We start from the raw sequence: 24,133 nt of genomic DNA, 5'->3' as shown, positions 1-24,133 counted from the left end.
AGGAAGGCTGGGGGCGGGGCGCAGCGAGTCACCACCGGAAGCGGAAGCCTAACTCCACGTTCGGGGCCAGAGACTAAGGGAAATATAATCACGTGTTCAGGGTACGGAGGGGCCGACGTGGGGCGGGGAAATAGCGAGCTAGTCTCTGGTTCCTCCCCGCCGCTCCTCTAGCCGAGCGAACACTGGCTACCGGCATAGCGCTGCCGTACACGGAACTGATTCCATTCCGGACCGTTCTGCTGGGCCCTTATCAGCTATCGGGCTCCTTGCCAGAGTCAGGCCAATCCCTGGCAGGGCCCATGTTTCACTTTGGGCCCCGTTCACCCGAAGTGGGAGGTGCGGTCGGCATTCGTGCTGAGAAACTTGGGTGGGATGTGCTGCGCTGGGCTGAGCGGTCTAAGAACCAGAATGGTCCACTGCGCTAACCTGAGGTGGCACCAGCCATCCTGCCGCTCGTCGCCTTGCACTGCTCCATCTCTTAGAAGAGCTACAGTGGGAGGGGTTTTTTGCTATGGGCTCTAAGTGTGATCTTCAAACCCTGATCAGAGTAAGGGTGAGGGGCACCGTGACGTTATTTTATGTCACAGCTTATCGACATTCCACAGGTTTTCCTCTGCCTCTGTAAGACCTTTCTTAACCCAGGGACTGGCTTCCTAGTTCCAGAAAATGGGCTGGAAATGTGGACAATGTTGAGGGTTGCGAAGGGCATTGTGGGGCGTTATGTAAAAGTCGGGCCTCAACCGACTGATCCTCCTCGGTCCTCGCGACAATTGGGCACATGGTGCTTTGCGCGCAAACTATTGGCACGATTCCAGGGCGGGAAACTGAACCCGACGCTTTGCGCACGCCGGCGTCGGGAGTAGTGGCTGTGTATGCATTTTTTTCAATCACGCATGCGCCTTCGTGTTCTGTAGCTATTTGATTGTATTGGCTTGTTTTATTAGAGTAGCGCCATTTTGCCGTACGGAAGCTCTAAGAGACAGACGCCTCTGCTTGACATCCTCTTCCGGAGAAGTGTCATGTCTGTTTTTTTGTTTTTTGTTTTTTTCCGGAAAGACGGAACCCCGAATTAGGATTGAGGAAGATTTAAAGAGCCAGGCTGATGTTTTTCTTAATGGTATGTCTTACGGGGTGGAAAAGTTGATCCAAAGAGAGGCTGGTATTATTGCTGGGGAGGTCTGGACTCGGGATCTCTGGGCAACTCTCTCAGGGTGTTTTCTTTGTTAACCTTTAGCAAGAGACAGACCTGTTACTGTAGGATCTCATATTTTTATACGTGACCTTGCAGGCCCCTAAGTTCGGGGGTCTCTTTTGGGACAGCTATGGTCTTTGATTCTAAGGTTACTTTTCCTCACCCCAGCAGCTCCCTGGAAGTGGATTTGGACACTGCAGAGCCACTAGGCGCTTGGCTTGCTTGTCTGAGCTTCCCCTTGCCAGAGTCTCATTCTCTCAGTTCTCCCCCAAGTCATGTCCAGGCCTTCTCTTATCACCTTCACCCCAGCCAGTGACCCCAGCGACCTCTGGAAAGATGGGCAGCAGCAGCCACAGCCTGAGGAACCAGAGCCTGTCCTGGATGGGCCTGCAGCCCGGGCTTTCTATGAGGCCCTGTTTGGGGATGAGAGCAGCCCCTCAGAACCTCAGAGATCTCAGCCTAAGCCTATCAGGGTGAGAAAGAGGAAGAAAAGAAGAGTGGTGGGGACACCTGTGGCAGAAGCAGCAGCAACAGCAGCATCAGGGGGACACAGACAAGAGAGATCCCTTGAAGCCGAGGACAAGATGACTCAGTGGATACTGAGGGCAGCCCAGGAGGGGGACCTGGCAGAACTTCAAAGGCTACTGGAGCCATGTGAGGCAGGGGGTGCTGGAGGGAATATCAACACCCGGGACACCTTCTGGTGGACTCCCCTGATGTGTGCTGCCCGAGCCGGCCAGGAGGCAGCTGTGCGCTATCTCCTGGGTCGCGGGGCTGCCTGGGTGGGAGTCTGTGAGCTAGGTGGCCGGGATGCTGCCCAGCTGGCTGAAGAGGCAGGCTTCCCTGAGGTGGCCCGGATGATCAGAGAGAGCCACGGAGAGACAAGGAGCCCAGAGAACCGGTGAGGGGAAACCTTACCCCATAAACATATATCAGTGTGCTCTGCCCTTTCTAGTCACTCTGTACCAGAGGTTCCAGAACAGAGCTGGGAAGCTTTCCTCCTCAGTGTAGGTGATAAGATAGTATACTGGAGGAGTTCTGAACTCGAGCTCCCAGAATTTGAATCCTGACTTTACTTACATGGGCAAGGAACCTAACATCTTTGTGTCCCGGTTGCCTCAGCTGAGAAATGGGGGTAATAACAGTACTTTCTCACAGGGTTGTTATTAGGATTAAATGGGTTAATACATGAAAATGTTAAATGGTGCTTGCCATATAAGTATTATATAAATATTAGCTTTACTCATTATTCTCATTATCATTATTATTTTTCCCTTCCCCAGGAGCTTTTTGAGACCTGGTTACCACCTCTTCCCCCAACCATTCCCATCTGGGTTCCCACTGGGTTCTTCAAGTGGGGAGGAAGGCAATTTGTTCCTTAGCCAGAGGGCTGGAGGGAACCTGTCCCACCCTGCCAGCCCCTTCTGAGGCCTCTGTGTTCTTCCCCCACCCCACAGCCCCCATCCTCAACTCAACTCCTCTTCTTCCTCTGCAGGCCTCATGCTCCCTCTCCCCAGTACTGTGAGACCTGTGACGCCCACTTCCAAGACTCCAACCACCAAACGTCTACTGCTCACTTGCTGTCGCTGTCCTGGATTCCCCAGCCCCACAACCTGCCACCTGGAGTCTCTGCCTCCAATCCAGGCTTCAAGCTGCTGCTGAGGGGAGGCTGGGAACCTGGGATGGGACTGGGACCCCGGGGTGAGGGCCGAGCCGAACCCATCCCAACTGTCCTCAAAAGGGACCAGGAGGGACTAGGCTACAGATCAGCACCCCAGGCCCGAATCACACACTTCCCAGCTCGGGATACCAGGGCTGTGGCAGGGAGGGAGCGAGCCCCTCGAATGGCTACACTGAGCCAGAAAGAGGAGAGAAGGCATGAGAAGGGCAGGGCCTGGGAGCGGGATCTGAGGATATACATGAACTTTGACTTCTAACCTTGGTGAGGTCTGACCCTGGTCTGCTGGCATCTGACCATTGGCTTCTGACTATGTCACTTTGGCCTCTGCTCCCTGGGGTCCACCCAGCTCCCTAGATCCTTAGGTTTTGTTCAATGGGCTCTGACTTTTGGGAGAGAAGAGCTAAGAGTTGAGAAATAAATCAGTCTCCTCCCTCTTGCATGATTTATTCACTTTTTTGTGAGATGTTGTAAGGAAGATATTCAGAAGTGTGGGGGCCAAAGTAGCAAGGTCCCCCCAAAGCCATAAGGGGCAGCCCCTCCAGGTGACATAATGGGGTCATGTCCCTGCCAGTTTGGGTTCACTTTCAGGTCCTAGCCATTGCTGGAAGTGCCCTACCTATTCTTTCAAACTCCTAAACCAAGAATTGCCTAGCTCTGTGCAATTCTCAGGAAGCCTGCCCTGACCACTCCAGTCAATTCAGCCATTGATTTCACAAACATAAGTTCATATACAGTGTGCTGAGAATATGAATGAGACATTCATACAGAGGAGTAGGGAAGGTTGGCAGAGGAAGTGATGAGAACGGATAGGGTCTGGCAAGAAGAGTCTAGAGTGGTGGGTGGGCCTAGAGGACCAACACTATCCAGCTTGTACACTGTTGGCTCATCTGGGACCAAAACTTATGGCTTCCTAACTCTAAACTTTAAAGCAGGGATCATCATTTCACAACCTGAAAACTTACGGGCAGGAAGTACATCCTAATTGTCTCCACTGCCCTGTGGTGCTCATCCCAGATGCCAGGCCTGTGAGACGCTCACCATTATCAATTCCAGGAAGTAAAATCTGTGGCAGGGAAGGGCTGCCCAAGTCCAAGGCTTCCCTCATCATCTTTCTTTCTGGAAAAGTCATTCATAAAGTCAGAAGACCTGATGATGGAACCCGCAAAGGGAGGGAACGGGCGAGTTTAGGGACGCACTGGTCGCCCTGAGGCTTCTAGGCGGCGGAAACGGAGAGCCGCGTTTATGGACAGGCCCTGGAGCTCGCTGACTCCTGCCCGGCGCCCTGCTGTGCGGCCCGGGGCGCACCACAGGCGCGAACAGAAAGCGCCGGGGCGCGGGGGCGGTCGATCGGCAGGGTCCGCCCTGCGAGCTTTCGGCCCCGCCCTCGCCTATCCCTCCGGTTCCCCCGTTCGGCTGCTTCCGGGCTCGGCGGCTCCGGGTGGCTTCTCGAGGCCGCGGCCCCGACGCTGGGCCGGGGAGGGGCCACTTCGCGCAGCTCCCGGACGCCTGGATCCCCAGGCAGGCCCACGCTTTGCTCCCGTGACCGGAATCTCCGGGGATATCCCCGGTCTGACCTTGCAGAAGGCCGCGTCTCAGCTGCGCGCGCGGGGGACCGATCGGGGCACCTTACAGGGTTCAAAGGCCCCAAATCAAGGGAAAACGCTGCTGCTGGCTGGAGTTTGCTGGACACTCCCCCCCCACCCCCCAACGACGAGATCGCCTATTCCTTAAGCTACCTAAGAGCGGCAGTTCAAGACTCCCCAGATCCAGGAGCACTTAAGACCCGAGGCCACCTTTCTACCTTCCTTCCTTCTTGGATGGAGCACCGCCTCCCCAGTTTCTGGGGCACCTGGGGGCGTGGCCTTGGTGAGTGAAACTTGGGGTGCTGCCTTCTGGGAAGGAAACCCAGAAACACAGGGAAGACACGTTTTCGGGGTGACCCAGGCCTTGTTGGATCCCAGGACTCTTGGAATCGTGTGCGTTGGGAAGTTGTGAATGAATTTCGGTATACCGCCCTTCAGTCCCCTCAAATTGAAAAAGAATCTAGGTGACCACCTGCCAGACTCGAGTTTGTATGACCACTTGGGCAAGTGAATTCAGAATAGGACGGTCTCACCAAGTGGACACCTGTTCTTCTGAGCCTGAATGGACTCTGGCTTGCTTCAGAAGAGACCCTCAGTCCCCAAACCTGAGAGTCTGAGCAGTGCAAGGAAGTAGGCCCAGAATTTGGGGCTTTTTACCCATTCTGACCATGTTCTTGCACCGACTTGGTGGCTGGCTACCTCGTCCCTGGGGCCGCCGGAAAGCAGCGAGGCCTGACCTGCTTGCCCCAGAACCCAGACAGGTGGACAGCTCCCCTGAGAATTCAGGGAGTGATTGGGACAGTGCCCCAGAAACCATGGGAGATGTGGAGCCTCCCAAAACCAAGGACTCCGGGGCATGGAGGAGCTCTGGGGCTGCCCCAGAACCAAACAGGGAACCCCCAGTTGAGCAAGTGGGGAGTAAAAGAATGGATTCCCTCAAGTGGAAGAAGACTGCCACTGGCACTGAAGACTCTGGGAGACTGGAGGCCGAAAGGAACATTCCCCAACTGGGTTGGGATCCTGTGGACTCAGGTGACTTCAAGAGACCCGGGGTGCCCCCTGAAGGGGCTCTTAGGCCCCCTGGTCCTGATGCCCCAGAAATGAAGCCAGGCCGGCATCAGAAACTGCTGGGCTGGCTGCGGGGGGAGCCAGGAGGAGGAGCAGGGGATCCCTCACTGTACCTGGGGGGCCCAGAGGAGCGTCTTCAGATCTCCACCAACCTGACCCTCCATCTGCTGGAGTTGCTGGCCTCAGCCCTGCTGGGGTTGTGCTCGCGGCCACTGCGGGCAGCCTTGGATGCGTTGGGCCTGCGCGGGCCACTGGGTCTCTGGCTGCATGGGGTTCTGTCCTTCCTGGCTGCCCTGCATGGGCTCCATGCCGTGCTGAGCCTACTTACCTCCCACCCCCTGCATTTTGCCTGTCTCTTTGGCCTCTTGCAGGCTCTGGTGCTGGCTGTCAGCCTCCGGGAGCCCAGTAGAGATGAGGGGGCCACTGACTTGGAGGCTGAGCGATCAGGGAGGGAAGGGGGAGAACAGAGGGAGGACCTGGGAAAGGGGCTGTGACTGTGGGGTGGGTGGGTGGGTGTAGGGGGTGAAGATTGTGTGGCCTTTAGGAGGAGAATGGGGAGGGGGTGGGCATGACCAGGTCAGAAGCACAGGGACTTCAGGGATGGGGAAGAAACTCTGGGATATAAGGGTGCAGGTCCCTTTTTCAGATATGAGAGAAAAGGGCTGCTTTTGAGTGTCTTTTTATGGATGGTGGGGGCACTGCCCTTGGATTCACCAGCTGTTGTCACTTTCTGCTTTTTCATTTTTCCAATCTCCACTTATAAAAATGGAGGGAGGGGGATAAAGACTAAAGTTTCCTCTTTACCTTTCAAAATTCCTCAAGTGGGGAGGAGGCCAGGGGCAAGACAGACAGACCTTTGGCCTAAGAGGGTGGTTGGGAGACCTAAGACATCCTCTGGATCCTGGGATCTGAGCCATGGAGGGAAGAAGTAGGCTGCTAGGTGGGTAGATTGGGGCCCACATGTTACAGGAAGCCTACAGGGAGGATCTGGGTGTTCACAGGAGCCAGAGGGAGTGGCAGTATTGGCCGGAGGGCCAGCTCAGAGGGGCTGGCAGCTCTGATAGGCAGTGTGGAGGATGCACTGGAACTTGCAGTTCCTACTTGGTGGGTTTGCTTATTCAGCAATAACTGTCACACCAAATTCTAAATATACCATTACAAAGTAAGAGTTTACTGCCACTCTGTCCTTCCTGACGCCGTACAGCTGGGGGTTTAGGTGGTGGAGTCGGGGAGTACTGAAATGAGGGGAATGGGAGTGACCCTGGAGACAAACACCAGAATGATGAGGGTTGAAAAATCTTTATTATTTTTGAAAGGAAGTTGGGAGTCTCCAGCTTTTCCCCCCACCAGAATCTCAGCTCCCACAATATCTGTCTCAAGGCACAGAGAGAGCCAGAGGTCAGTTGCTGGACAGCTCGCAGGCCTCTGTGGCAGGAGGGAGGAAAAAAAAAAGAGGATAGGAAGGAGGGAAGACCATGAAGAGGAGCAAGGCTGATGGTAGTAATGTGTTCCTTTGTTCCCCTGTGCCATTTTCCCTCCATGTCTGGCCCCGGCCTCCCTTTACCCACTATGAACTCAGAAATGGCTCTTTTGAGTAGGTTAGAGCCCATCTTGACTAAATCCCCAGCCCTTGACCAAATCCTTCTGATGCCATCATAGCCTTTGACCCAAATGGAGGTGTCAGTCCAGCTACTCTGATGACATCAGCCTTTGTTTATGCCCTCAGGTGACATTACATGAGCCCTCCTTCATCCAGCATCCCCAGACTTACTCAGTCCTAGTCTTCTGCAGTAGGAATTTAACCCCTCACCTTGATTCTTGGGAGTCAGTAAGAAGGCCTTGGAGTCCAGGCAGGAGGTCAGGAACTGGAATTCCTCCACACACTTCTCAGGAGGATGTGGTGAGCGATCTGGAAGGGCAGGGCCAGGACAGTCAAAGGCCCTGCTTCTCAGCATCACCCTGGTGAGTACCTCATGGGCACGTCACCCCTTCCTGGGGTGATGTTAAGGGATTCAGAGTAAGGGCTCTCTTGCCTTCCTGTTTCCCTCTGACCTTTCCTGCCTTGCATCCCCACTCACTGTAGAAGAGGAAACGCTGGTAACCCTGGCCCATCTCTTTCAACATGATTCCTCCTGGGCACGAGCTGGAGAAGAGCTTCGTTTTCATGTCAGGGCGGCCTGTCAGGGTGAGTGGGGGGGCAGGGGATGAGGACAGAGATGCATAAGCAAGGCCAGAGGACATGGAGAGGGTGAGGGCTGAAGGAACCAACCTTCAGTTCTAAGATCGGTGCTCCCGTCAGTCAGGTAATAGATCCACTTCCGGGGCACACAGAGCCCGTTTTTCCTACAGAGGTGGTGGTGGCATGAAGGACAGACTTAGAGACACTCCAACCACATAGTCCCAGCCTCCCTTTACTCCTCCTTGAAGGAAACTTGGATCCCTGTGGATTTCAAGCTACCAAAGAATGGTTAGATCTAGCTTTCTCTTTCCAAAGGGAAATAAGTACTACTGAGCCAAGAATAGTGGAGGTACCAGCCAAGAGCCCAGCTCTTGGTGGATGAGTGCTTACTCTTTGGGCAGAGACCACACCCACTGACACCTCTACCTCCTCGTCACTCACGTGCGGATAGTAGCACGAAGCTGGAGGTGTCTTGGGGCAGAGTCAGTAGTCATATTGAAGACAATGTTGTCCACAGGGTCAAAAGTCGCCAATTCCTCCCTGGTGGGAGCTGCCCCTGCGATAAAGTACCACCGACCTAGGTGGGGCTCTGGAAACTGAAGAGACAATTTGAAAAGCAAATTGTCAGTCAGGATAGGCATTGGCTGCTTTCCTCTTTGCAAATGGGGGTCAGATCCATGACAGCAAGTCATCAATGACTTGGGTAGCCACCATCCCACCCCACCCCCACTCCAATTCTGCCATGTCTCCACAGTTATGGCTTCAGAACTAAAATCTTTCTCCCTGCTTTTGTCATCACAACACTCACAGCATCTTCTTCCCCTCCTTTCCCCATGTGGCTTCTGGTCATCCTAAGCCACCCACCCAAATTCCCCAGGGCCTCCACCATAGGCTTCACGTGTTCTCTTCCATACCTCTTTCCCATCCACTCCCAGAGTTGTCAGTTGACTGTGCTCAGGGCAGTAGTACATGGAATCAAGGAGAATGCCATAGAGGTAGAGCAGAGCTGCCCAAATTCGGTGGAACATCTTCAGGCAAGAGGGAGCTGGTGCCCTGTGTGGGGTGGCTGGTCCCTGTACTGCTCTCTCCCCTGCTGGCTGCTCAGTCCACTCTGTTTCCAGCCCCCTTGCCTTGATCCTTGACCCTTTCACCTGCTAATGAGTAACTTCAACCTTGTTTTCCAACCCAAACCAGGATTAGTGTTCGGACCTTCCTCCCATCTCTATATGCAGCCATTCTAGAGTACACCCTAATATGTCTGGGGTTTCTCAGGAGTTATGAGAACTGAACCCAAGTAAAAGCCCTTTGGTCTGTCAACCCATAGCTGAGCTGTATCTGCTGTGTTGTGCAGCATTGGAGAGTCTTTCATTCATTCACTTAGCAAACTCTTTTGAGTCCCAGCTGTTTGTTAGAAACTGGCTAAGCTCCAGGGACTTCAAGATAAGGCACAATCCTGGGCCTCAAGAAATCTGCCTTGGGAAAACTGACTATATAAACAAATCATTACAATACAACCTAAGTGCTGTAGAACAGGTATGATCCAGACAGTGAAACATACTGGGTGATAGGCTTTCTTTCTATAGGAGCTTGTTTATAATTGAGGAAACAGTGCACATACATTCTGGAAAAGTTTGCTGGCATGTAAGTGAATGCATTTGTTCAATGTTTATTGCCAAGTAAGAGGCTGTATCATCTAGTGTTAAGATCTTTGGTATAAGGCAAATCTGGGTTCAAACCCAACTCTGCTTATTAGGTGTTGGGCAGTTTTATTAATCTCTATGCTTGTTTCTTTATCTGTATAATGGGTAAATCGTCCATCTCATAGGATTAAATGAAATAATGCACATAAAGCCCTTAGTAGAAGGCTGCACATAAATTCAAAGTAAAAATTCATTGTAATTAATGTTTGCACTTATTAGTTTCTGATGGGTACTAAGTTCTTAATAGGAGGTAAGAAGAACTGTGTAGAAGCAGTAATTGGATAATCCCAAGGGAACAGAACAGTTAATGCAGTGAAAGGGGGCTTTCTTAATAGATTATTCATAATTCATGACTGTCCCCCCAAATTTGTCCTGAGAGGTGAAACTTACTATAAGCTTGCAAAATTTAGTTTAAAAACAAAACAAAAAATAATCTGGATGATTGATGTATATAAGGGTTCATACTACTACTACTACTACTTTAGGGTGTGTATGAAATATTTTATAACAAAAAATAAAAATACATTAATTTATTGGGGCAGCAAAGTAGAAGTACTTGACCCAGAGTCTGGCAAGCCTAGATTTGATCATCAGTTCTTTCTGCCAATTAATGTTCGTCTAAGTGAACTCACCTATAAACCCGACTATCTCAGATGAAAAAAGCTTAACTATGACAACAGTACGTAAAACCCTTAGTATGCTGGCTGGCATAAAATAAATGCTCACTAAACAGATGTTTATTAAAGTCTTAACTGAAACAGTACTGGAACGTGGGTATATAAAAACTTCAAATCCTGGGAAGGTTGGTCAGCGCAGGTTGGCACCCGGACAAAGACAGGCCTGGCTGGAGGGGTCGCAACGGCGTAGGGGCAAAGACCTTGTTCGGTGGGGAGTGTACAGGGACGATAATCCCAGCCCTGTCCCGGGCCTGCCGAAGTCCCTTGACAGCCTCAATTTAGGGCCAGAGTCTCGTTTTTAGGGCCAGTCTGACTTCACTTGCTCCCAATTCCCAAATTCGGAGGCATTCCTTTTCTTGACACATCCTGAAAGAACCCACAGCTTTTGAAAAACATGGCATGTCCCCTCGGTCGTGCACTGCCAGAACATGGCGCTGGCACCCCACGAACGCCCGCCGGTCAGCGTCGAAGTCTCTCCAAACGACGCAACCGGACGCAGGGGGACAGGCGGCCCACAAGCTGCCCCCAACCGCCCGCAGAAAGGGTGACTTTCGAAGATGCAGAAAGAAGAAAGAGCGCGACTAGGGCGACAGTGAGAGGAAAGCAAAGTTTTAGGTGGCTAGAGCAGTGCCGCCTCAAATTCTCCGCCTGTCAGAACTTTGACATAGATTAATGAGGCATAATCCTGAGTCCCCAAACTACAAGATTCATACAACTGTTCAAAGTATCTCTTGAGGCAGTCATGGACTCCCGTCTGGTAATTTATTTTCAGGCATTTATAGTGGCCACCTGAACTTTATAGCGCTCACGCGCGCACAGGAAACACGAACCGCGCTACCGGGGGTGGGGAGGCGCTTCAAGTGTGTACGCACGCGTATGTAACGCACGCAGGCGCAGTACGGTCCCCCAGGCGACGGCGGCGGCGGCTCCTCGGGGTGGTCGGCTCCCTCCCATCTAGGCCGGCCCCGGTCCGTCTCGCCCCCAGGAATTCACTGTTTGGGGCTCTGGAATTTCTCGTCGAGCCCCACAAAAGGAAAGCTTGGGGGTCTTGCGGAGCCAGAAGTGCCGCCTCGCGAGCCCCTAATACTGTCGGGGAAACGGAAGTGGCCGTCGGTGGCAGGTTGGGGGAGACCGGAAGTGACGGTACCGTGGGGGAAGTAGGGGGCGGGGTTGCGAGGTGGTGTGCGTGCGTCTGTGTGTGTCTGTGTGTGTGTGTACGTACACACGTGCGTGTGGTTGGTTGTGTGTTGGTTGCGCCGCTCTGTTGGAGCACCAAAGGCAGGCGGAAGAGGGCAAACAGCTAGCCGTTCCGTCCCTCTTGAATGTCCGCGGTCTTCGGTCCGTCGTGACTTACGCGGGTTCGATGGGCGTGGCGCGCGTGCGCGAAGCCACTCTTTCCGCAGCGTCTGGACCGAACCCTGCTCGCGTTATCCCAGGGTTTGCCGACCTCTGGGGCCCTTTTTCTATTGCGACCGGTGATGACACTTCTGGTCTCGTGCCTCCTTCCTTCCCTGCTTCCTAACCTGACTGGCCCTCTTTTATGGTGATTGGCATCGTGGAGCTCCTCCCACCCCCGTCTTATAGTTCCCTAGGCCGTCGCTCTCTTGCCCTTTGTGTTTCTCTCCTTGTGTCCCACAATTAGAAGGGGGATGGGGGAGCTTATGAGTGCATGTACTTTTGTCGGAGAAACTTTTTAGGTATTGGGACGGGGGCTCAGGCCAGGGAGGCTTTCGGGAATATAAAATCTGGTCCGGGCGACAGCGGGCCTCCTTCCCTCTCTTCCCCCCATTCTTCCCTAGATAGCTGTCGGCCATGGAGCGCAGTGATAGTACCAGTGCCGCTATGGAGGAACCTGACAGCCTGGAGGTGTTGGTGAAGACCCTAGACTCTCAGACTCGGACCTTTATTGTGGGGGCCCAGGTGAGATCCTAACACTTGTGGAAGACATTGATTACTTCTTCATTTTGTAGGCTCTTAGCCTGAGGGAAGAGTCTGATTTTCTTGTCCTCAGGTTTTTTTTGTTGTTGATTTCTTTGTTCATATTCTGGAACAGAACGTTTTTTATTGTTTTTTGATGTTTCTGTTCCTGAGACAGATTTTGTTTTGTCTTTCTCTTCATCTGTAGATCTCAGTACAGAGGGAAATAGAAAGGAAGGAGGACTCTGTAGGCCATTGCAGCTGGCCCTCAGTGCAAAGGGGAAACAAAACATGCAGACCCAAAGCACAAGTGTGTTTTGAAAAAAAAAACTGTCAGGCCTAAACTCTATTTTTAAGACTGGAAATTAGAGCCCATTATGTGGATAGTGCTTTAATAAGCAGTTGAGTAGGAATTATGACTGTTTGTGGCATAATTTAATCTCAAGTTTAATGCTATGGACACAGCTGTACTTTACTCTTGTAATATTTGGAGACAAAAATCTTGAATGAGTTGGTGTGTTTTTTTTTAAACCTGATATTACATGCAGTGTTTAAGAAAGCCATTTAGACTTTCTGATGCAATGTGTGTAAACACCCTGGTACTTCCCAAGTTGTTTAGGAAAAGTGTTTTCCTTTTTACTCCATTTCTAACCTCCTCTTTGGTTGAGTTTTCCCCTCTTAACCTGATCCCCCCTACCCCCATCTTCCTTGTCATTGGTTTTATCTTTGAGATTATGAAATAGTCTGTGGTTAATCATTTTTGTTTGCGGAGGGGTTACTGGTATCTCTAGACACACATTCCCTTGGGAGCCAGAGAAGTGGAAGGAATGCAAGTTGGCTTTTCTATTTCTCAGCCATGTAATTCTCATCTGGGCTTATAACCTGAGTTTAACTGACTTTATTGTCTGTTTTGGCAGGTATGTTTTCAGCTTAGGGTTTCACAATCGAAATAAATGGGTAGTGATTTTTATGATGGTTTTTACCTCTCACTCTAAGGCAGCTGTTTCTCTTGTGTTCTTCCTACATTCCCTGATTCCTATCCTTGTCTCTTCTCCTTGCAGATGAATGTAAAAGAGTTTAAGGAGCACATTGCTGCCTCTGTCAGCATCCCCTCTGAGAAACAACGGCTCATTTACCAGGGTCGAGTTTTGCAGGATGATAAAAAGCTCCAAGAATACAGTAAGAGTATGGGAGGGGCCAGTCAGAGGTTAAAGCTGCTGTGTGGCGGGATGGGCTGAGTCTGTGGGTTTACCTAATCATACGATGTCTTGGTGTGATTTTTCTTTCCTGTAGATGTTGGGGGAAAGGTTATCCACTTGGTGGAACGGGCTCCTCCTCAGACTCAGCTCCCTTCTTCTGGAGCATCTTCTGGAACAGGGTCTCCTTCAGCCACCCATGGTGGGGGTCCCCCACCTGGTACTCGAGTTCCTGGGGCCTCTGTTCATGACCGGAACGCCAACAGCTATGTCATGGTTGGAACCTTCAATCTTCCTGTAAGCTTGTGTTCCACATGGGAGGTTTTTTTTGTAGGGAACGGTAGATGCGGTTGTGGTAGCAGCAGGGCACTCCTGAGACAGGTGTCTCAGGTTTTAGTGTGAATTTGGAAAGCCCTGTGGTCTGACATTGGGTTTGATCTTTGAGAGACAAAAAAGGATGGAACTCCAGAGAATGATTTGGAGGTATGCGGGCCTTAGTCTTTGGCTTCTCCCAGAGCAACTTCCCTTACCCTTTCCTCAGAGTGACGGCTCTGCTGTGGATGTTCACATCAACATGGAACAGGCCCCAATTCAGGTATCACAGGGCCTGGGAGGGTCAGGGAAGGGGATCTGGGAGAAGGAGGCCTTGAGGTGGGGTTGGGTCTGGCTGAGGAGATAGCTGGGTCCTGCTATAGTAGGTGCTGGAACACATGGGTACATCTCAAACCTGCCCTGATCATCTCTCCTCTCTTCATAGAGCGAGCCCCGGGTCCGGCTAGTGATGGCTCAGCACATGATAAGAGATATACAGACCTTACTCTCCCGCATGGAGGTGAGTGGGTAAGGCCAACCAGCCCCAGGACTGGGGTCATGAGTGGTCACATCCACAGGATTCTTCTCTGCAATCTTCATTCTTTGGGGTAGAAAAAATATCCTTGTGAGACTATCTCATCCCTCCCAGTCCTCTTGGTGCCTGTATTTAAGAAGTTTGTTTCAGACTTGTCAGATAACTCTCATGGCATCTCCTTTCAATTAAAAATTTTAAAGGATTCAGTTGTTTTTTGTTTAATTTCTTAGTTAACATATTTAGCATTGAGATATCCTAACCTCATTAGTTTGTGTTGTAGGCTGCAACCTGTTGTCTTCTCTGTCTGCTCGTAAAGGTTAGGAAACCACAGTCTCTACTTTTTGTCAGTAATTTATTTGTAGATGTTACAGGTATTTATTATGTACCTAATTTATTTAAGTCTCATACTATGTATTGTACTAGTTCCTAGGAAGTCAAAGATACAAACACAAAGCTCTGCCTTCCTGAAGGTAGAGCACATTCTCCACTCAGTCTCCTTGGACCTGAGTAGTCTTTTGCAGCAGTCTCATCCTGCCTTTGGTGTCTTTACTGTTCCCCACCTTCAGTGTCGAGGGGGCCCCCAAGCACAGCAGAGTCAGCTGCCCCCACAGACGCCGACTGTGGCCCCAGAGCCAGGAGCCTTGAGCTCTCAAACATCAGAACCTGTTGAAAGTGAAGTCCCTCCTCGGGAGCCCATGGAGGCAGAAGAAGTGGAGGAGCATGCTCCAGCACAGAGCCCGGAGCTCACCCCTTCTGGCCCAACCCCAGCAGGCCCAACACCTGCCCCAGAGACAAATACACCCAAGTAAGAGAAAGAGGGCATCTTTGGGGGTGAGGCAGGGAGTTTCTAAGTGAGGTGAGGACCAAGAAAGATGTGATGGGAAGGGGAGGAGAACTCTTGGAGGTCTTAATTCGAAGGTCATTCTTAGGGGCAGAGAGCCGCTCTTGGAATAAATGGGGTTAGGACTGTCAGCTAAGCAGAAACACTTACCTCCCTGGGGCAAGGAAATCCGAATGGTGCAGCCTGAGCTGATCAAGATTATCTCCTCCTGAGTTCACACAGACCCCTCTCATTTTTGAGTTAGTTTCTCACCAGTACATGTATAGGATTGTGCAACGAGGAGGGTGGGAGCAATCCAGGAAGGGATTGGATTAGGGTTTGGGGAGACCAGGAAGAGAGATAGGCATATGTGCTCCCTGCTGATTGCGAAGTTGGGAACTGGAGGAAAGCTTTGGCTTCCTGCCCCAATGGTTGTCCACAGCCATCCTTCCCCTGCGGAGTACGTCGAGGTACTCCAGGAACTGCAGCGACTGGAGAGCCGCCTCCAGCCCTTCTTGCAGCGCTACTACGAGGTTCTGGGCGCCGCTGCCACCACGGACTACAACAACAACGTGAGCCCTGTGACGTCGCTGCCCATTCCCCCTCAGCCCCACGTATTCCTAGAGCAGAATAGCCTGAAATACAGATAGTTTCTTACTCCACAAAAGGTATTAATATGCCACAGAATGACTCCGCCTAGATGTGTGAGTGATCTTCTTTTCAAAGGTGACTATCTTTGTGATACCCATTATTCTTGTCCTTTCATTCCCCTAGGTGAGTTATTTAAGAAGTTTATGAAGTAAAGGAGTACTAGTAGATGAATTATTGATGCACTGTAGGGTTTGCTTTAATAGGAAACTCTTTATGTCCATGAAATTTGATTTATTCACGAAGATGTGATCTACACAGAAGCTTTGAAGGATATAACGAAAGCTTTGAAGGATTTAGTGTTTTCAAAAGACATTGTTGCATTATTAACAAGGTGGATTCCTGTCTAATCTTTTCTTTTTTGGGTTTGGTCTGGGAACACAGCATGAGGGCCGGGAGGAGGACCAGCGATTGATCAACTTGGTGGGCGAGAGCCTGCGGCTGCTGGGCAATACCTTTGTAGCATTGTCTGATCTGCGCTGCAATCTGGCCTGCGCTCCCCCGCGACACCTGCACGTGGTCCGGCCCATGTCTCACTATACCACTCCTATGGTTCTCCAACAGGCAGCCATTCCCATCCAGGTGGGTGGGGGGCCTGACCTGTGGGGCAGTGGAGGGGTGATAGTGGAATGACCCAGGGTAATACAGAGTGTGCAGATGGTTCAAAGGGATGAGGATTGTGCAAACACTAATGAGGAAAGGTAGGATGACTTTGGAGGTTCGTCCCGGGATGTTCAGGGTTAGACTTGTGTTTTTCTCACTCCTGCCCATCTGTGTCTTCTCCAGATCAATGTGGGGACCACTGTGACCATGACGGGGAATGGGACTCGGCCCCCCCCAACTCCCAGTGCTGAGGCACCTCCCCCTACTTCTGGACAGACCTCGTCCCTGGCTCCTTCTACCACGGTTGATGCCTCAACGGAAGGGGCTCCCCCGTCAGGGCCAGCTCCCCCACCAAGCGCCAGCCACCCGAGGGTCATCCGGATATCCCACCAGAGTGTGGAACCCGTGGTCATGATGCATATGAATATTCAAGGTGAGTTAGGATCACTGAAGTTAGCAGCGAGTTTCAGCCAGTAAGGGGGTGTGGGGTTGATGCTGTGGTAGCAGGGAGTGAGGGTGGGGAAGGGAGAGACCAGAGCTGACAGTTGTAACAGAGGGACTAGAGCAGAGGCTTTAGTTGTTATTTGCGGGGGCAGGGGGTGGGGGCAGGTCACAAAGGGCATTATTTTGCCTTGGAGATTTGTTTTCATGGTGAAGGGAAAACTCCTTCCCTGTCAGGTGAAGGAAAAGGTAGGCTTTCTGAGGAGGCTAGTTGGGGACTTGAAGGACAGCTGGTCTCAAGAGGATGCAATCAGGCTTGGCCTAACTTGTCTCAGGGCTTATTCTCTGTGTCTCTGCCCAGATTCTGGCACACAGCCTGGTGGAGTTCCGAGTGCTCCCACTGGTCCCTTAGGACCCTCCGGTCATGGCCAGACCCTGGGTAAGAAGAGGGCATCAGAGCAGGCTGAACTCTGGGTAGAGAAGGGGTAGGGCCGAGTGGGTGGGTTGAAGGCGTCCAGGTTCAAGGCTACATCAGACCCGCCCCTCAGGCTCCACCCTCATCCAGCTGCCCTCCCTGCCCCCTGAGTTCATGCACGCCGTCGCCCACCAGATCACTCATCAGGCCATGGTGGCAGCTGTTGCCTCCGCGGCCGCAGGTAATGACCTGGAAGGGGAGGCCTGGGAGGTGGGGCATGGTCCATGGTGGTGGGTGTCTCGGCTGGCAGGCAAGGGCCCGGCCCTCAGCCCTCTTCGGTCTTTCCCCTCGGCCACCCATAGGACAGCAAGTGTCAGGCTTCCCGACAGCTCCAACCCGGGTGGTGATTGCCCGGCCCACCCCTCCACAGGCTCGGCCTTCCCATCCTGGGGGACCCCCGGTCTCAGGGGCTCTGGTGAGTAAGGTTGGTGGGGGAGTGCTCCAGTGGAGACAAGTCTAGGGAGAGAGTCCTGAGGTGGAACTTAGAAAGGGCAGGGCTGAAATTCTCCCCTTCTTTTCTCCTAGCAGGGTGCTGGCCTGGGTACCAATGCCTCTTTGGCCCAGATGGTGAGCGGCCTTGTGGGGCAGCTTCTTATGCAGCCCGTCCTAGTGGGTGAGTTCTTATTCGTCCCCACCTCAGATTAAGGAGATCTCTACAACTCTACAGTCTAATACTCCTTTACTTAGCTTCCTTACTGGCACTTCCTCTTTCTTTCCATATTTTCTTGGTTCTTGCTTTCCTACTAGGAAGACCAGAAGGGGGCCTGCGGTGGTATTTTTTCTTCAGATTTTGATTTTTTCCTTTTGGTCTCTTCAGCTCAGGGGACCCCAGGAATGGCTCCACCTCCAGCCCCTGCCACTGCTTCAGCCAGTGCCGGCACCACCAACACAGCTACCACAGCTGGCCCTGCCCCTGGTGGGCCTGCCCAGCCTCCACCCCCTCCACCCCCTCCAGCCTCCACGGCTGACCTTCAGTTTTCTCAGCTCCTGGGAAACCTGCTGGGGCCCGCAGGGCCAGGAGCTGGGGGGCCTGGCATGGCTTCCCCAACCATCACTGTGGCGATGCCTGGTGTCCCTGCCTTCCTCCAGGGCATGACTGACTTCTTGCAGGTGAGTGCCTTTTTTATTTTTTTATTTTTTTAAATTTTTTTTAAAAAACATGACAAAAAAAACACAAACATTTTTAACATGCTCATTCTGTTCTACATATATAATCAGTAATTCACAGTATCATCACATAGTTGCATATTCATCATCATGATCATTTCTTAGAACATATACATCAATTCAGAAAAAGAAATAAAATGAAAACAGAAAAAAAAGTTATGCATACCATACCCCTTACCCCTCCCTTTCATTGGTCACTATCATTTCAAACTAAATTTATTTTAACATTTGTCCCCCCATTATTTATTTTTATTCCATATGTTTTATTCATCTGTTGACAAGGTAGATAAAAGGAGCATCAGACACAGGTTATCACAATCACACGGTCACGTTGTGAAGGCTGTATCATTAAACAGTCATCATCAAGAAACATGGTTACTGGAACACAAGCTCTGTATTTTCAGGCAGATTCCTCCAGCCTCTCCATTATATCTTGAATAACAAGGTGATACCTACTTAATGTGTAAGAATAACCTCCAGGATAACCTCTCGATTCTGTTTGGAATCTCTCAGCCATTGACACTTTGTCTCATTTCCCTCTTCCTCCTCTGGTCGAGAAGATTTTCTCAATCCCTTGATGCTGGGTCTCAGCTCATTCTAGGATTTCTGTCCCATGTTGCCAGGAAGGGCCACATCCCTGGGAGTCATGTCCTGCGTAGACAGGGGGAGGGTGGTGAGTTTGCTTGTTGTGTTGGCTGGAGAGAGAGGCCACATCTGAGCAACAAAAGAGGTTCTCTTGGGGGTGACTCTTAGACCTAATTTTAAGTAGGCTTGACCTGTCCTTTGTGGGTTAAGTTTCATATGAACAAGCCCCCAGATTGGGGGCTCAGCCTATTGCTTTGGTTGTCTGCACTGCTTGTGAGAATATTAAGAATTCAATTTGGGGAAGTTGAATTTTCCCTCGTTCTCACTATTCCCCAAAGGGGACTTTGCAAATACTTTTTTATTTACTGATCAAATCACTCTGGGATTTATCGGGGCATCACTCTGGACAAACCAACAAAATCTCATGTCCTACTCAAGGTTCCAAGTACTTATGGTGTTCAGTAAAGCTATCTACATAAGTTATATTAGGAAATGCACCAGTCAAAATACAAATTTTGTACAAATAAACATTTTTTGCTTTAGTCTCACACATAAGTTGAAATTTTAAAATATTAATTGCAATATATTTTCAGCACCCTACAGTAATGACATTCCTTTGTTCTTCCTCATGCAAAAACATTTTTAAAATTTGTACATTTAGTTACTATCATTATACACTCTAGGCATTCCTAGATTATACCATCTCAGTCTTTATTGTCTTTCTGATTTCATTTGTGAGTACCTGGTTTGCCCTTTACCTCACCTGTCCTCTCCCCCAGCCCAGCCAGATATTATATAGACTGTGCTCCAGTTTCTTGTTAACAAGTCAGAGTGTGAAGGAACCCTGGAATTTCATTGATTGTCATCCCCCTATTATGGAACTCAGAAAAGCAAGGCTTAGAGAGAGATGAAGGATAGCTAACTAATATCACCACTTCCTTATCTCATCTTTTCAGAGAAATAGGTAGTTGCTCAGCCTACTTCCCGTCAAACCTGCTCTTGAGCACCTATGCAGAGTTTTGATTTGAGGAGTAAAGGCTAGAATCTGTAGCTCCCATCTGCCCAGACTCCTGTTGATTTGTGTGCTCCCGATGCCATTTTATATTCTTCTCTTTCTCACCTCATCTTCTATTCTTTATCCCTTCTCTGCTTGCCAGGCAACACAGACGGCCCCTCCACCCCCTCCACCACCCCCACCGCCACCCCCTGCCCCAGAGCAGCAGACCATGCCCCCACCAGGGTCCCCTTCTGGTGGTGCAGGAAGTCCTGGAGGCCTGGGTCCTGAGAGCCTGCCTCCAGAGTTTTTTACCTCGGTGGTGCAGGGTGTTCTGAGCTCCCTGCTGGGCTCCTTGGGGGCCCGGGCTGGCAGCAGTGAAAGTATCGCTGCTTTCATACAACGTCTCAGCGGATCCAGCAACATCTTTGAGCCTGGAGCTGATGGGGCCCTTGGTGAGCATGAGGGGGAGTATCTTCATCTTATCCAAGAAAGGACAGTCGGGGAAGTATATGGCCTTTGGTTGGGGGGTGTTCCCAAGATGGGATGTGGCTGATGAATGAGCAGACCAGGTAGTAAGACCACTTCTGATTTCTTCCCTGCTGCCAGGATTCTTTGGGGCCTTGCTCTCTCTTCTGTGCCAGAATTTCTCCATGGTGGATGTGGTGATGCTTCTGCATGGGCATTTCCAGCCACTACAGCGGCTTCAGCCCCAGCTGCGATCCTTCTTCCACCAGCACTACTTGGGTGGCCAGGAACCCACACCTGGTAACATCCGGGTAAATAAAGGTCCCAGGCCCCAGAGTTTGCCCTCCTTCCCACATTTAATTACTTATTCCTTACTGTTTGTCTGTCAGCTAAAGCTGTGAACAGTCCCAGCCCAAACATGAACTTGTTGGGGGTGGGGTGGGAGTAGGGGCTAAATCTGTTACTGTCCTTCCTCCTGTAGATGGCTACTCACACGTTGATCACAGGGCTAGAAGAATATGTGCGGGAGAGTTTTGTGAGTAACTCTTCCCTATTTCCCTCCTCTCCTGGATCTGGTCAGGGCAGCTGCTATTCTGTTACCTGCTCCCCACCTCTTTGACTCCCTGAAGGTTCCTAAAAGTTTGGGTCTTTGTGTGTCTTTTCCCTCAGTCGTTGGTGCAGGTTCAGCCAGGTGTGGACATCATTCGAACAAACCTGGAATTTCTGCAAGAGCAGTTTAATAGCATTGCTGCCCACGTGCTGCACTGCACAGGTCAGGGGCTGGCTGGGCCAGGGCAAGGGAAGTGTGCTGGAGTTGCAGGGCTGCTGAGTGCCAGCATTCCTTCCCTGTGTCTCACCCACAGACGGGGGATTTGGGGCCAGGTTGCTGGAGTTGTGTAACCAGGGCCTGTTTGAATGCCTGGCCTTGAACCTGCACTGCTTGGGGGGACAGCAGATGGAGCTTGCTGCTGTCATCAATGGCCGAATTGTAAGCACTACCCAGCCTCAGTCCCTAGCCTCTTGCTTACTCAGGTTTCTATTCTGTTCAGTATCCAGAAAGTTTTTTTTTTTTCTTAAAACTGACAGTCATTGCTCTGGACCTATCTTTCAAAAACTGGTTAAGTGTTCTATATACCAAGTGCTTTGTTCCTTCAGCGTCGCATGTCTCGTGGGGTGAATCCATCCTTGGTGAGCTGGCTGACCACTATGATGGGATTAAGGCTTCAGGTGGTCCTGGAGCACATGCCAGTAGGCCCTGATGCCATCCTTAGATATGTACGCAGGGTTGGTGATCCGCCCCAGGTAAGGGACTGGATGTGTGGGCCATGGGGTAAAGTGATTTGAGGGAACTGGAAAGGTCTGAGAGAGTCTTTCATGATGTTCTTGTCTAATTTCACAGCCACTTCCTGAGGAGCCAATGGAAGTTCAGGGAGCTGAGAGGACTTCTCCTGAGCCCCAGGTAACAGGTTGAGGGGCCAGATATGGTAGATGGACAGCTGGGGGAGGGTTTGGGGAGAGAGTTTGAGACCGAGAATTATGAAGTGTGGATCTTTCTGCTTCCCAACTCAGAGGGAGAATGCTTCCCCTGCCCCTGGAACAACAGCAGAAGAGGCCATGTCCCGAGGTCCACCACCTGCTCCTGAAGGCGGCTCCCGAGATGAACAGGATGGAACATCAGCTGAAACGGAACCTTGGGCAGCTGCAGTGCCCCCAGTAAGTGGCAGGAGGCAATCCATTGAGCCAAGGCAGCTGAAAGATGGGAATTGACACTACCTATCCTTTTCCTTCCCAGGAATGGGTCCCTATTATCCAGCAGGACATTCAGAGCCAACGGAAGGTGAAACCGCAGCCCCCTCTGAGCGATGCCTACCTCAGCGGTATGCCTGCCAAGAGACGGAAGGTTGGTTCTCCTTTTCCCTGTGGATCCCTCTTTATCCACATTTCTGTCACACTTAGAATCACTCTTTAGAGCTGGTTCATTCCATTCAATGAGGAGACCTTTCTTAGACTCATACTTACTCAAAGTTGTTACACGGGATGTACTTTAATCTGGTTTCTAGTGGTCGTCTTAGTTCCTCAGCTTTCTAATTCGCCTGTATCTTGGGCTGAGTTTCCCTAAGGAGGGCTTCCTCTTGTGAATTAGTGAGCACTGAATCCTGGATGGCTTGACCCATCCTGTCCCTCTTCTGAAGAGCATGTTTAGTGCATTAAAAAGCTTTTGGTTTTGGCCAAAGCCAAACAGAATTAGGAAGGCATCTCTGCAGTCAAAACCGTATGTGAACTATATCCCTTCTCTTCACTAGTGTGGAAACTCGGTGGTTGATTCATGGAAAGAATGAGCTGGGTGGTGGCACTGGATCTGACATTGATCCTCTCTTCCCTCCCCACCCTATTCCCCAGACAATGCAGGGTGAGGGCCCCCAGCTGCTTCTCTCAGAGGCCGTGAGCCGGGCAGCTAAGGCAGCCGGAGCTCGGCCCCTGACCAGCCCTGAGAGCCTGAGCCGGGACCTGGAGGCACCAGATGTTCAGGAGAGCTACAGGCAGCAGGTGCCCCCATCTTAAAGCAGAATAAGGTGGTCCAGTGGGGGAGGAGAGGTTGGGCTAAGGTACCCCTGCTCCCTACCCCCTTCCCTGGAGATGAACTTGTGGGTATGGGGACTACCGCCTGATATTTTTCCCTAGTGGCATCTGGAATCAGTGATGCAGTACTGGGCTATTGGGTATGCCCTACTGGTAGGGGAAATGTTAGCTCCTGAGGGGATGCCCTTCTGCTTGCTGGGTTCATAGGGTCTGGGCCAGTACATCAACCTGTCTGCTTTTTCACTTTAGCTCCGGTCTGATATACAAAAGCGACTGCAGGAGGACCCTAACTACAATCCCCAGCGCTTCCCCAATGCCCATCGGGCCTTTGCTGATGATCCCTAGCTCTTTGCTCCATGGCCCTCCCTCACCAGGGGACCGTTCTTCCCCTTTCCTTCACAGTATTTAAGAAATAAAAAAAGTCGGATTTTCCTGGCTCTTTGGCCTCTAAATTGTGTTTATTAAGCAGTGTAAGCCTTGATCTTGTGTATCTGATTTTTTAAATACTTCAGGACTCCAGCTGTGCAAGACAACTTTTAACATTTCCCCATATATGTTATTAGCATGTCTGTTAATGCAGCACCTGTCTTTTTTTATGGTTTTCAATGAAAACTTATTTGTGGAAAAGCATTTTGCATGTAAATAAGGGACCTGAATGCTGAGAGGGAAGGCCTGTTTCAGGTTTATACTTAGGATACCTCAATATCCAGCAAAAAAAAACACCTTAATTTCCCAGCAGCTGCAGACCTAAATATAATTGTAGCATGATTGGCAGTCATACCAAATGTAACTCGACCAGTCTGACAGTACAGCTAGCCTATACTCAGGTTTAAGAAGTCCACTGTTCTCGTGTTTGAACACTGAGACAATGAAGACCAGCTAGAGGCTTTTAAACATTTGCTTTTAGTTTGTCAATGTGGACCAAAGTAATCTGGCTGTAAATTCTTTGCTATTTCCTTTGAGAAGTGTCCCCTGTTCTTTTAGCTGGACCAATAAAATGTGGCAGGAGAGACACTGTCCAGGTCATAAGCTTTGTAGCTTGCACCTGGGCCTCTTGGAACACTGGCTCAGTCATAAAAGCTGCCTGAGTCTTCTAGCACATGTTGTTGGAGACCATGTAGTAGCTGACAGGTAGAACTCTACCTTGCAGATATACCCCCAACCTAGATGCCACACATGCCAGTGGAGTTTTATAGGACCAGCCCAACTGTCAGCCTCTAACCAGTAAAGGTGCTGCTGCTGGAGCAGATTTGCCCAGCTGAGCTTTCCTCTAATGGCTGATTCACAAAGTTTTAAGATAAAGGTTTGGGAG

The 24,133-nt window shown here is 50.8% G+C and overlaps 4 protein-coding genes across 28 annotated transcripts; 3 read left to right on the top strand and 1 right to left on the bottom strand.

The window, feature by feature from the left end:
• Positions 1–5: 5 nt before the first annotated feature.
• GPANK1 (G-patch domain and ankyrin repeats 1) lies at positions 6–4,148 on the top strand. Of its 2 annotated transcripts, none has more exons than XM_077161329.1 (4): positions 6–101; positions 945–1,117; positions 1,364–2,093; positions 2,688–4,148. In XM_077161329.1, the coding sequence occupies exons 3-4, from the start codon at positions 1,468–1,470 to the stop codon at positions 3,127–3,129; spliced, it is 1,068 nt and encodes a 355-aa protein (XP_077017444.1). In that variant the 5' UTR covers positions 6–101; positions 945–1,117; positions 1,364–1,467; the 3' UTR covers positions 3,130–4,148. The 2 variants fall into 2 exon arrangements, with proteins under 2 accessions (XP_077017444.1, XP_077017443.1); XM_077161328.1 differs by having other exon boundaries at positions 1,361–2,093.
• An 822-nt stretch (positions 4,149–4,970) lies between these two features.
• On the top strand, positions 4,971–6,018 carry C5H6orf47 (chromosome 5 C6orf47 homolog). The gene has a single exon (XM_077161327.1). The coding sequence runs from the start codon at positions 5,125–5,127 to the stop codon at positions 6,016–6,018; it is 894 nt and encodes a 297-aa protein (XP_077017442.1). The 5' UTR covers positions 4,971–5,124.
• Positions 6,019–6,813: 795 nt separating this feature from the next.
• APOM (apolipoprotein M) lies at positions 6,814–10,019 on the bottom strand. 2 transcript variants are annotated; one of them, XM_077161325.1, is made up of 6 exons: positions 8,618–10,017; positions 8,145–8,299; positions 7,794–7,867; positions 7,603–7,701; positions 7,335–7,433; positions 6,814–6,949 (listed from the first exon to the last, which is right to left on the bottom strand). In XM_077161325.1, exons 1-6 carry the CDS (start codon positions 8,729–8,731, stop codon positions 6,924–6,926), a joined length of 567 nt encoding a protein of 188 aa, XP_077017440.1. In that variant the 5' UTR covers positions 8,732–10,017; the 3' UTR covers positions 6,814–6,923. The 2 variants fall into 2 exon arrangements, with proteins under 2 accessions (XP_077017440.1, XP_077017439.1); XM_077161324.1 differs by lacking the exon at positions 6,814–6,949 and having other exon boundaries at positions 7,038–7,433; positions 8,618–10,019.
• Positions 7,265–23,258, top strand: BAG6 (BAG cochaperone 6). 23 transcript variants are annotated; one of them, XM_077161317.1, is made up of 26 exons: positions 7,265–7,486; positions 11,880–12,000; positions 13,059–13,176; positions 13,291–13,490; positions 13,735–13,788; positions 13,951–14,025; positions 14,607–14,845; positions 15,303–15,432; positions 15,893–16,090; positions 16,295–16,544; positions 16,914–16,991; positions 17,101–17,208; positions 17,330–17,442; positions 17,553–17,640; positions 17,845–18,137; positions 19,937–20,228; positions 20,383–20,552; positions 20,723–20,776; positions 20,911–21,013; positions 21,105–21,229; positions 21,397–21,543; positions 21,641–21,700; positions 21,811–21,954; positions 22,034–22,141; positions 22,642–22,788; positions 23,071–23,258. In XM_077161317.1, exons 2-26 carry the CDS (start codon positions 11,893–11,895, stop codon positions 23,164–23,166), a joined length of 3,498 nt encoding a protein of 1,165 aa, XP_077017432.1. In that variant the 5' UTR covers positions 7,265–7,486; positions 11,880–11,892; the 3' UTR covers positions 23,167–23,258. The 23 variants fall into 23 exon arrangements, with proteins under 23 accessions (XP_077017432.1, XP_077017429.1, XP_077017430.1 ...); XM_077161314.1 differs by lacking the exon at positions 7,265–7,486 and adding an exon at positions 7,614–7,709; XM_077161315.1 differs by lacking the exon at positions 7,265–7,486 and adding an exon at positions 10,956–11,200 and having other exon boundaries at positions 11,884–12,000.
• The last annotated feature ends 875 nt before the right edge of the window (positions 23,259–24,133 follow it).

Source organism: Tamandua tetradactyla, chromosome 5 (genome assembly GCF_023851605.1).
Source record: "Tamandua tetradactyla isolate mTamTet1 chromosome 5, mTamTet1.pri, whole genome shotgun sequence".
Lineage (NCBI taxonomy): Eukaryota > Metazoa > Chordata > Mammalia > Pilosa > Myrmecophagidae > Tamandua > Tamandua tetradactyla.
This window is presented reverse-complemented; position numbering and strand designations above follow the sequence as displayed.